We start from the raw sequence: 12,104 nt of genomic DNA, 5'->3' as shown, positions 1-12,104 counted from the left end.
GGGAAGGAATTACCAAAAAGTAGCAGGCAGAACAATCCTTGAGGCTCATACAGGGTTGGGAAGAATTTGTGTTACCAGAAGGAAAGAACTACAATACACAAGGCACTGGATAGAATACTAAGAAAGGTATTAGTTCAGTGGTGGGGAAAAATTTAGCCAAGCTAAAGGCTGTTCTGGTCCCTCCCTAACAAAGCTTAAAAGGAAGGTTTGAAAGAATCAAATCATTTCCAAGTAATTTAACTGTATCCTATAACAAAGTTAAAGTATATTTAAATAAATACAAACTATCAAGCACCCAAAAAGGTAAAATTCACAATCTCTAGTAACCAATATATAATTACCAAACATCCCCCCCAAAAAAAACCCCCGAGAAAATATAATTCAAAATAAGTAGAAAAATTAGTCAACAGAAACAGACCTAGAAATTAGATATGTGCTAAGAAGAGAATGATATTTAAACAGGTATAAAGGTGATGTTCATTATTTGTGCATTCCATATTTGCAAATTCATCTACTCATTAAAGTTAATTTGTAACTCCCAAATCAATACTTGTGGTGCTTTCACAGTAATTTACATGCACACAGTGACAAAAACATTTCAATCTCCTGACACACTGGTTCCTAGCTGAGGTATAACAGGTGATGCTTACATTCTTGTTTGAGCTCCGAGACTGTAAACAAGTCTCCTTTTCATGGTCTATTTAGTGTCATGCGTTTTGCAGTTTTGTGCTTTTTGTTGGTGACTTCACTATTTAAAATGGCCATGAAGCATAGTGCTGAAATGCTGCTAGTTTATTTTTTTTTTAAGTTTATTTATTTATTTTGAGAGAGAGACAGAGTGTGTGCATACAAGCTGGGAAGAGGCAGAGAGAGGGGGAGAGAATCCACAAGCAGGCTCCACAGTGTCAGTACAGAGCCCAATGCTGGGGGCTCAATCTCACGAACTGTGAGATCATGACCTGAGCCGAAATCAAGAGTCAGAGGCTTAACCAACTGAGCCACCAGGAGCCCCTGTCTAGTGTTTCAAAGTCCAAGAAGGCTACGATATGCCTTATGGAGAAAATGTATGTGTCACATAAATTTCATTCAGGCATGAGTTATGGTGCTCTTGGCCATGAGTTCAATGCTAATGAATCAATAATATATATTAAATATAATGTATTTATATAGAAACATACATAAAACAAGGTTATATACTTGACAAAATGTGACCAGAAGTTCACAAAAACCTACCCTTATCTCTCCCTTAGGAGTAATGGTTCATTTTTCACTAATTCAGTGTTCACAGTGACTTTATAGAAGAACATAACTATCCTAATAGTGAGAACTGACTGTTATTCCATGTATTTGATAAGGCAGAGAAAAGATTAATAAGCATGTTAAAGACATGGAAGACTGTCTTTACAATGTATGAATGGAAAAGTACTAGATGGGATTAAGAGCAAATCTGATTCTGCAGGAGAAAAGATTAATGACCAGAAAACACAACAATAAAAACTATCCAAAATGGAAACAGACATTAAATAAATAAACAATAAAAAATAAATAAAAAGATATTAAAAAAAATCAAAGCATTAGTGATCTGTGGGACGACTTCAAGTGGCCTTGTATACACATAACCATAGACACTGAAATGGAGTTATACAACAGAAATACATCTGAAAAATAATGAATTAAAAATTTCCAAATTTAATGAAACTATAAATCCACAGATCCAACAAGCTCAATAAATCCCAAGCACAAGAAAACTAAATCAGGGCAGATCATAATAAAATTGCTTAAACCTAGTGATAAAACAGAAAAATCTTAAAAGCAGCCAGAGAAAAAGGCATATTATATCAAGATTAGAATGAAAGAAAAGATATCATGCAAGCCAGAAGACAGCAGAGGATCTTAAAGCACTGAAAGAAAAAAAATCGTGAATCTAGAATTCTATACCCAGAGAAAATATTTTTCAAAAATGAAGGTGAAATACACTCTTTTAGATATACAAGAGCCAAAAGAATTCATCACTAGCAGATCATTACAAGACATGTTAAAGGGCAAGCAGAAGGAAATTATACCATATGGAAATTGGGAACTACATAAAGAAATAAAGAATCTAAGACCTGATAAATATGTGGGTAAATATAAAATACATACTTTAGATTTCAAATTTCTTGCAAAGACAACTAGCTGTTTACAACAAAAATAATAACAATGTGTTATGGGCTTTATAACCTATGTGTATATTAAATGTATGATAAAAGTACAAAGACTAAGAAAGAAAGGGGAAATAAAAGTATACCATTGTTAGAATTTTTAATATATATGAAGTGGTACTTGAAAGTAGCCTGTAATAATTAAAAATGTATACTATAGACCTGAAAATAATCTCTAAAAATACACATATAGCTGATAAGCCAACAAAGGAGGTAAAATGAAATAATATAAAATATGAATTTAACAAAAAGACAAACAGAAGGAAAAGAGAAAGAACAGACAACGTGAACAGAAAGATGGTAACTTTAAACACAACCCTACCAATTATCACATTAAATGTAAACAGTCTACACACACCAATTAAAAGATAGAGAATACCAGGTTGGATGAAAAAAGCAAGACCCAATGATAGGCTGCCTTTACAAAGCCCCTTTTATTTTTTTTTTTTATTTATTTATTTTTTTCAACGTTTACTTATTTTTGGGACAGAGAGAGACAGAGCATGAACGGGGGAGGGGCAGAGAGAGAGGGAGACACAGAATCGGAAACAGGCTCTAGGCTCTGAGCCATCAGCCCAGAGCCCGACGCGGGGCTCGAACTCACGGACCGCGAGATCGTGACCTGGCTGAAGTCGGACGCTTAACCGACTGCGCCACCCAGGCGCCCCACAAAGCCCCTTTTAAATATAAAGACACAAAAAAGTAAAAGGCAAAAATGATGGGAGACAACATACCATCCTAACGCTAATATATTTGTATCAGATAAAGCAGATTTAAGGACAAAGAATATTACCAGGAGTAAAGAGAGTCACTTGGTAATGACAAAGAGGTCAATTCATTATGAAAACATAAGAATCTTAAATATTTATGGACCCAAAGAGAGTTTTAAAAGACATGAAACAAAAACTGATAAATGAAAGGAGAAATAAACAAATCCACAATTTCAGGCAGAGATTTCAACACTACTCTATCAATAATTGATACAGTAAGTAGACCAAATACTGATATTTACTGATACTTCTTTATCAGTAGAGATAAAGAAGACTTGAAAAAACAATCAACTACCTTGACTGACCAAACATTTACAGAACACTCCACTCAACAATAGCATAATACACATTTTTTCCAAGTCACATGGAATATTAACCAAAACAGACCATATTCTGGGCCATAAAATAAGTCTCAGTAAATTTTAAAAAATTCATATTATACAAGATGCATTCTCTGATAACAATGAAATTAGAAATTAGTAAGAGAAAGACATCTGGAAAATTCCTAAAGATCTGGAAACAAAATAACATACTTCTAAATGACCAAAATTGTCAAAGAAGATATCCATGGTAAATTAGTACTTTAAACTGAATGAAAATGGAAACACAGCATTTCACAATGTGGAGGTTACAGCAAAAGCAATGGTGAAGGGAAATTCATAACACTAAAAATGCCTATAACAGAAAATAAGAAGGGTCTAGTATGACTGATGTATAGCATACCTTTTCTCTCCCAACTAGCCATAAATGAATCTACAGCTTCAAAATAGAGAAGACAATTTAGTTTGATAGGACAGATCACCCTTAATCAAAATCACTGTTTTACCTTCAATGAGAAAAAACACAATGCCCACGTTATGAAGTCCCACACATCAGGAATGCCAAGAGGTTTGGGTGTCATAGTGCATGACAGCACACGCACCTGTGCGGTTAGCTGGCCTTGCTGACTGGGAATCAGGAGAAGTTAAGCTTTGCCTTCTTCCTACTTCATCAGAAGGAGAGGTTGGTAACGATGATATTGGAGGAGTCTGTGCACGACGTGTGGGAAGTACAGTGGTAGTTGGGTAACTAGAGAACATTTGCCTTTAAGAAAACAATAATGGTTAGCATAAAAATCCAATTAGAAAATAATACATACATCACAGTCTTCTTATAGAAGAATATTCAACCTGGAAAACTTTAAGTTAGCTATGGTTTAATGGAGGAGGGGAGAAAGACTCCCAACAATTTTAATAATCATTATCACATAGGATACATTTACTATAAAAGTAATATGTTACCATTTGTTTGGCAAAATGCTAGCAACATAGCAGGTGAGGGGAAGGCAGCAATTAATAAAATAGATTTTTAAAATATCCCTGCTTTCATGGAGCTTTCCTTCTACTATAAGAAGATGACAGGGTTATTTTGATAGGTATACAGTAGTTAAAGAATAAGGGATTTTAAAGATAGCTAAATTACAGTTACTTCAAATATAAATTTACTAGCTAGCCATGAAATTATTCACAGGTATTCAAAGTAACAGACTATAGGTAAGTTATGGAAAGAAAAGAGAACTGCCCAGTCACTTAACACAACTGAAAAACAGCATATGAATGGTATGCCAGCCATGTAGAGGGGGAAAGGTACAAGAGAGGCAGCCCCCTCAGGCTGAGAAGGCACACACTGGCTTAAGAATAAAATCCAGGAAGGTCCTCATTGACTATCTACTCTTTAGATTTGTCCAACAAAATAACCTTTTAAGCATCAAAAAATACTGTTTACCCAGTCAAATAACTGATACATGATATTCACACAGGCAGCAGTTGTTCCCTGATCTTTCTAGTGTTAAATGATGCTTAGTCAGGCAGAGACAACAGCAGCTCTAATATAGTCCCAGCCAACAGCAGGCAAAGACTGAGAAGAAAGGAGGAGTCACAAGGTCTATGAATGCCTGTGAGAGCAAGGGAATATTATTCTACCAGTGAATGCCATGTCTACACTGCACAGCTTGGAAGGCAACAAGGATTAAAAACCATATTAGAATATCCTATCATTCTTCTTTTCCTCCTTTCTTGAAGAGAAGCACCCCCGTGGAACTGTTATCAAGTGAGAGAGTTAGGATATGTGAGGACTGGGCAATGGTAGCTGCTAGGATTATTACTCCTCCTGCCCAAGACCAGAGCAGTAACTCAGTTGTGTGAGCTAAAGACTACTGCATTAAGGGTCCGGTCAGGTCCCTTATGACTCAGGTCATAATCTCTCAGTTCATGAGTTCAAGCCCCGCATCAGGCTCTCTGCTTTCAGCGCAGAGCCCACCCTCGGATCAGATCGTCTGTGACAACCTTCTCTCTTGGCTCCCCTCTGGCTTATGCGCACATGCGCACTCTCTCTCAAAAACATTAAAAAAAAAAAAAAATCACTGGGGAACCTTAATTAGAACGCAAACTGTGCCCCACCAGACCTACTGAATGAGACAGGGGGATACTTTACAGTCCCAGAGCCTTAAAAAGCCTCCCAGGTGGCTCCTGTGGACACCAAAAATTGAAAAGCATTACAGTAATAGCCCCTCTCCTACTCTCTAAGATGTCAGTCTACACAATGGGAATGATAATAACCTGTCAATTATGGGAAGGGGGGAAAGAAAGAAGAAAAAGGGAGACCAACCATTCTACTGCTCTTTATTTCACTTAGGCCCTACTTAAGGGAGCTCACAAAATAGTCGCTCCCTAATGATTTTCTCTTAGAAGTTTTCATTTTGTGTATATAACTGGTAAAGTGAAACAAAAAGAAAACTCACACATTATTTGGAATTTACAAACCTACTAAAATACGGTTGGCTGAAGAAGTATCTATTGTAAGACAGGCTCTTTCATTTGAAAAGTAGACTTGTTTGATCTTACAGTAAGAATGAAAGTATAATTAAGAAATTATGCTTAAAAGGGAAATAACTAGAGAAAATTATTTTCATGGAAGTGACCTCCATCTTGAGGCTCTAATATTCAATACAAGCATTTACTTTTTGAGGAAAAAAATATCCAAAAGCCTAGCTGAAAGAAAAGAAAAGATCATTATAAGGAGATAGACTCCTACACTATCTGACTGTCGGCGGCATGGGTGATAAATCCAGACCACCCCTCGACTGGCTATGAGACTTGTGCAAGTTATTTAACTTCTGAGGGGCATTCCCAACTTTAGCAAAATGGGTTTGACTTTATGATCTCTTAGGTTCCTCCTAGCTCTAGAATGCCTTTAGTTGGGCACATTCTTCACTGACAGAACAATCACGTGTTCAGAATCATAGGCATCAATACAGCAGATGTTAAAGGTCAACTTCCCTACCTGAGAAGACTAAGTGGCATCACTCCTGGGGATTCAGATGCAGGTACTGTTTCTGTGTCAGTGACTGGAGTGGTGGCAGTCGTGGTGTCTTCCAGCGAGCTGCTCATAAAGGAAGTTGTGCTCGAGGCTGATGGGCTAGTGGTAACTGGTGTTTGTGCCTGCTGGGCTTGGTCACTTTCTTCAGCTTGTTGATCAATCTCTATAAACCAAGGTAAATATTAAGAAAGTAGTAAGGATTTGTTTTATCACAAGTGACATATAAATGAAAAACTTACAATATGAAAAGTTTCTAAATATATTTCCCAAGTGCCAATTTCTATGACATATTTTTTTAATGTTCTTGCATATATACACCCTGTATTCACTACTGTAGAGCCTTACTACAGACTCTACTAATAAATACACTTTTGTAATAAATTTTCTTTTTTAGAGAAGAAGGTTCTCTTAAAAACAAAAAAGAAGTCACCTGGGTGGCTCAGTCAGTCAAGAGACCACCTCCTGATTTCTGCTCAAGTCATGATCTCACAATTCCTGAGATCAAGACATGCATTGGGCTCTGTGCTCATTGCTTGGAGCTTGCTTGGGATTTCCTCTCTCTCTCTCTCTCTCTCTCTCTCTCTCTGTCTCTGCCCCTCCCCGGCTTGCACGTGCGTGCTCTCTCAAAATAAACTTAAAAAAAATAAAATAAAAACAAAAATAGTCTCACTTTTGTTTTTATGATTTGACTAGAGGTTCTCTAAAGGTTATCTATCTAATCATTAAAATTCTATTTCCTGGTTGCACCTGAGTGGCTCAGTTAAAGTATCCACTCTTGATTTCAGCTCAGGACAGGATCTCACAGTTCAGGGAATTGAGCCCTGCAATCAGGCTCCATCCTGCCAGCACAGAGCCTGCTTGGGATTCTCTCTCCCCGCCCCTCCCCGACTTTCTTTCTTTCTCTCTCTCTCTCTCCCTCTCTCTCTCTCTAAACAAACAAACAAACAAACAAACAAACTAAAAAAACGGCTGTGTTTCCTGGGCGTCTGGGTGGCAAAGTCAGTTGAGTGTTCGACTCTTGATTTCAGCTCAGGTCACAATCACAGAGTTGTGGGATCGAGCCCCACATCAGGCTCTGCACTGAGTATGGAGCCTGCCTGAGTTTCTCTCTCTCTCTCTATCCCTATGTGCTCTCTCTTGCTCTCAAGTAAAAAAACAATAAATTTTTTAAAAAACTGTATTTTCTTAGCACTTTGATTTTGATGTGCCTATCTTTAGACTTTACATAGGCAAAGATGAAGACATGTAAATACAAGTAATACATGTAAATATAATACAAATCTAGATAGAAACCCCATGCTCTAAAAAGGACAATGTCTCACAAAATAAACTACTCCCAAGAACTAAAAAATTAATTAAAATGTCTAAGAGCTTACAAAGTATTTATAATTTTTTTTCTTATCTGGTGAGGGAGCTTACAAATAAAGAGAATATCAAGATAGCAGTTACCACAAAGACAGCTAATTCTATTGGGGTTGCTAAATGGCCACATACCTACATAATCATGATCTTAATACTATTTATATGCAACATGTACTTCCTTCTGCCTATCTACCATTTAATCTATGAAAGGAAGAAAGGGAGTGAGGAAAAAGGGAAGGTAGGAGGAAGAGGAAGGGAAAAAAGAAAAAAGGAAAAGAAGTTCCATGAAGGCAAGGGACTCTGTTCACTCCTGACTTTCCAAGAACCAAGAAGAGTACCTGGCATATAACAGGGACTCAGTAAATATTTACTGAATAAACTTCATTTTTATCTCAGAATTCATATTCCAAAAGGTGAAGATAAAGATAAAATAAGGGCTTTTTTTCCCTACAATACAGAATCTATAAAAGTAATACTTTAAATGTCTCTGAGAAGATACCAGTATATATACTATATGTGTTTTGAATCAGATCAATAAATTATTGAGTATCTTTTGTGGCATGAGTTAAGTTTTACAAAACGTAGTAATAATTATTAAGTTCTGTGCATGTATACGTTTTAAATAGAAAATTATAGGTAAACAGATAATTATTAATATAAAAGAAACAAACAAAAAAACCTGTTTACCTTGCAAAGGAAAAACAATGTGAAAAACTGCTGTGGCCAAAAAAATTTTTGATGAATAACTTATGGAATATATCACATCTGACATGAATAATTTCAACAACACATAAGGAAAAGAAAAAGCAGATAACATACCTTGCTTAATTTTGCCCCCAAACTGGTCTTCCAGGAGCCCATGGACCACCAATTTGTAGATCATGGCTTGAGCTCGTTCCAGATCAGCTAATCCCAACGCTCTCTTTATGGGCGACCGCATGACGGCTCGCTTCACCATGTGTCGCATCAGGAACTGCAAGGCTGCTCGCATCTCCACATCTTCATGAACAACTGGAGAGCTTGCACAGTCTGAGTTATGGCCATTTTCAGCCAGAACTTTTGGTATCAGCAACAGCTCAGCATATTTACTACAGCCAAGAAGAGCACTAAGTGATTTCATAGCACCGAGGTAGAGATAGGACAGTTGGACTGCTCTGATTTCTGATTGGGCTATGTCATGGTTTTTGGATATGTGTTCGTGATTTTTTCTTTTTCCTTCTGTTATCTGATGTTGGGATTCCACACTTGGCAGTGTTGGGTCTAAAGAAAATGAAGCTATTTCGTTTTCGGATTTGGAGGCTGTGGTACCCTGATTTTTGACATCATCGGATGTTAAGCCTGTTCGCGTATCTAAAGCAGATTCACTCTCGGTTTTCTGCTCAACATCTCCTTTCTCCTCAGACTCATGTCGGTGTTTCTTTTCATGTCGCTTGGTGCTCTGTTTGCCCATGTCTTCATGAATACCAGTCAGATATGTGAGGTCCAGCAACACAGAAGCCGTCAGGCCTCGGAATCGCGCCACATCAAAAGGCAATGGTTCACAGGGCTCCAGATTATACAATGGAGTATCACTAGGCGACCAAAAAGTTGGGAAGCTTTAATAAAGATCAGAATGACACAGGAAGAAGCAAGTGAGGGATAGACGGGAGGAAGGTACAGAAAATAATGTAAACAAATAAGATGTATCATGTACACAGTACAAAGCATAATTTACACAAACTAGAGAAATCATTACAAAGAGAAAAATAAATCTATTACGAGAAAATGGGGAGATGTGATGCTAAATGCAAAAGCAATGAGATGTGCATGTACTTTCAAATCAGAATATTGTTACTACAATGCAAGCCAGGAATTAGCAAAATTTCTGTAAGAGAGCCAAATAGTAAATATAGCTTTCAACCCTGCCATCATAGTATGAAAGCAGTCACTGAATACCTAAATGAATGTGTGTGGCTGTGTAACATTATTTACAAACATAAGAGGTGGGCCAGATGTAGTCTGTCTATTCCTGATATAAGCTATGTGGAAAGTTTGTATAATAAATTTTACTTATTATGTGCGTAATGACTATAACCTATTTCAGAGAAGACTTTATTTCCATTTAAAACATAACTCTGTAGTCTTCAATTAATGCCTCTAATTTGTAGTTTAAGCAAAAATAGGATCACACACTTCCTGATATTTGGCAAAAATTTACTGAAGTTTAAAAATGTAAGTACACAAAAAATGTAACAGCTTTAGCAAGCATCTAAAGTTTGGTGGCATAAATTTGTTATATTAACCTAAATCTTAATTTTAGCTTAACCTTAATCTTTATTTTCCCTTTGTCTTATTTCCTTATTTGTTTTGATTATTCTGCTATGTTACATTTGTATTTTAATAAGGAATCATAAATCCTTTCTGAAACAAGGCAAAGAATAAAAGAAAAGGTAAATACTTTCATGTAACACTGTAAAATTTTCATTGGTTTCTTAGCTTGGTGGAATGGGGTAAAGTAGGGTCCATTAACTCCTAAAATTGTGTATAAAGGTTACACATGTGTTATTTTCAGCTGAGAGAATCTATAGCTATTGTTACATTCTAAAACAGCACTGCCTCCAAAGAAATCTTATGAACCGCTGTTTTAGATATTGTCCCATGTCATATTAACACTATTAAGCAATCACTTTAGGCAATATAATGAACAGTTACATATTATAATTAATAAATCCACATTTTCAAAGAAGATACATGACGTATTTCCTTTGAAACGTACGAAGTTTCTTTTTCTCACAAATCCTATCTGACTGCAAACATGTCTAAATGCGTTTAAGTATATCATTTGTGTTAAATAAACGTAATTTCCATTATCTATCCAAAATAGTGCACACTGAAGGGACAGAAGTATGTGCTTAAAAAAAAAAAAAAGTAAGAGTACTTATATCACAGTTAATTCCAAACTTAATTTTAGTCACTCAAATGTTTCTGCCTACACTCAAAGCCCACCTACACAAAATGTAACTGACAAATCTGCTGGCTGGCTTTTTTCTATCCTGGTATGTAATGGAAATGATCAAAAAGCAAGTAGCCAAATGAAAAATAAAGACGGATCCCAGTTAAACCTAAATTAGTGAGCTTACCATTTCTTCACAAAACAAAACAAACAAAACAAAACAAAACACCATATATTTTATTAACTACTAGTATTCCAGGGAACATGGGTTTGAGATATATTCCTTTATGAAATCAAATTACTCATACCCAACTGTATGAAAAAAACTTATTTTAAAAACTGGCTCACCTAAAACACAGTTACTCACTGTCCATAGGCAATGGCCCATTTCACCATTAAATACTCGTTTGCTAAAAGTGTAACTCAACAGATCATACCTGATGGTAATTTCTGCTTCATCCCATTGGACCTTAGCAGACGTGCTGCCCTCTTTGACCACTCCCAGCAGCGTGGCATGGCGCCCAGTTTGCTTGTGAACACACCGACCTCCAACTCTAAGACCAGCATCAACTCCTCCTATCACTGCCAGCACAGGCCACACCTCTATGCAAAGGGTCCTCAGCTGCGGCTCTGAGAGGTCAGCAAGGCCATGTCTATTATGTTTACCTTTCTCTTCCTCTTTGCTTTCCTTCTCCTCTCTCATTTCATTCTCCTCTCGGCTTTGAACCGAGCGGCTTTTCTTTAGCTTCTGACCTGACTCTTTAATACATATCTTAATTTTATGCAGCCTTTCCATCATTTTTTTGTTAATGCAGTAAGTCCAACGGTCTGTTCTGTGAAGGATACGGATAAGCTGAATAGTGGCCTCCGCCAGCACTGCTGCTACTGGACTACAAATAGGGTCTCCTGGAAGTAAGTCTCGTGGTGTCCCACGCATTTGCATATCACAAATTTTCACCTATAAGAAAAAAAGAAGGCGGCAAATGTGTGATTAATAGTTCTTATAAACCATTAGTCACTATACATTCCAGTACATGTAATCCTATGTTGAACTAGTGTTTGGTCTCCTAATATATATGCGTATTTATACCACTGGCTGCTGGTAAAGAGTGAGCAAATATTACAAATTTACTAAAGTTAGGAGCAGTATGGTCCTCTGAAACAAGGTGCCCCATTATTTAAACTTCCTCCTGCAGCCTGTGAGTATTAGAGCTGTTGCAGCCACCCAAAAGGTGGATATAGACTAAGGTGTACGTGACTGGCTCAATTTACTTCCTACCCTGCCCCCCCCCCCCAACAACAAAAAAGCCTTGAGAATCTAGTCATTCTTATCCTCAAGACAAGTCCTCAGAGCATCTTACACTGTTCAATGGCTACAAAGATAAAATTGTTAAGTCTAGATATCTGGGATATTCCCAACCTACACACATTTCAAATAAGACACTGAGGTTAAATTAAAAGAAGAGCAAGATTTGGATCCAG

General features: G+C 36.9%; 1 protein-coding gene across 11 annotated transcripts in view; it reads right to left on the bottom strand.

The window, feature by feature from the left end:
* Positions 1–12,104, bottom strand: part of HERC1 (HECT and RLD domain containing E3 ubiquitin protein ligase family member 1) — a 194,690-nt gene that overhangs the window by 49,913 nt on the left and 132,673 nt on the right. For 10 of the 11 annotated variants that reach the window (XM_030317961.1, XM_030317966.1, XM_030317965.1 and 7 more), the window contains exons 37-40: positions 11,060–11,580; positions 8,510–9,285; positions 6,293–6,491; positions 3,894–4,054 (exon numbers count right to left, since the gene is read on the bottom strand). In XM_030317961.1, coding sequence (XP_030173821.1) covers positions 3,894–4,054; positions 6,293–6,491; positions 8,510–9,285; positions 11,060–11,580 — 1,657 coding nt within the window. The remainder of the gene's footprint in view (positions 1–3,893; positions 4,055–6,292; positions 6,492–8,509; positions 9,286–11,059; positions 11,581–12,104) is intronic. The other variant, XM_030317968.1, reaches the window with a different exon arrangement.

This window comes from Lynx canadensis, chromosome B3 (genome assembly GCF_007474595.2).
Source record: "Lynx canadensis isolate LIC74 chromosome B3, mLynCan4.pri.v2, whole genome shotgun sequence".
NCBI classification, from domain to species: domain Eukaryota; kingdom Metazoa; phylum Chordata; class Mammalia; order Carnivora; family Felidae; genus Lynx; species Lynx canadensis.
This window is presented reverse-complemented; position numbering and strand designations above follow the sequence as displayed.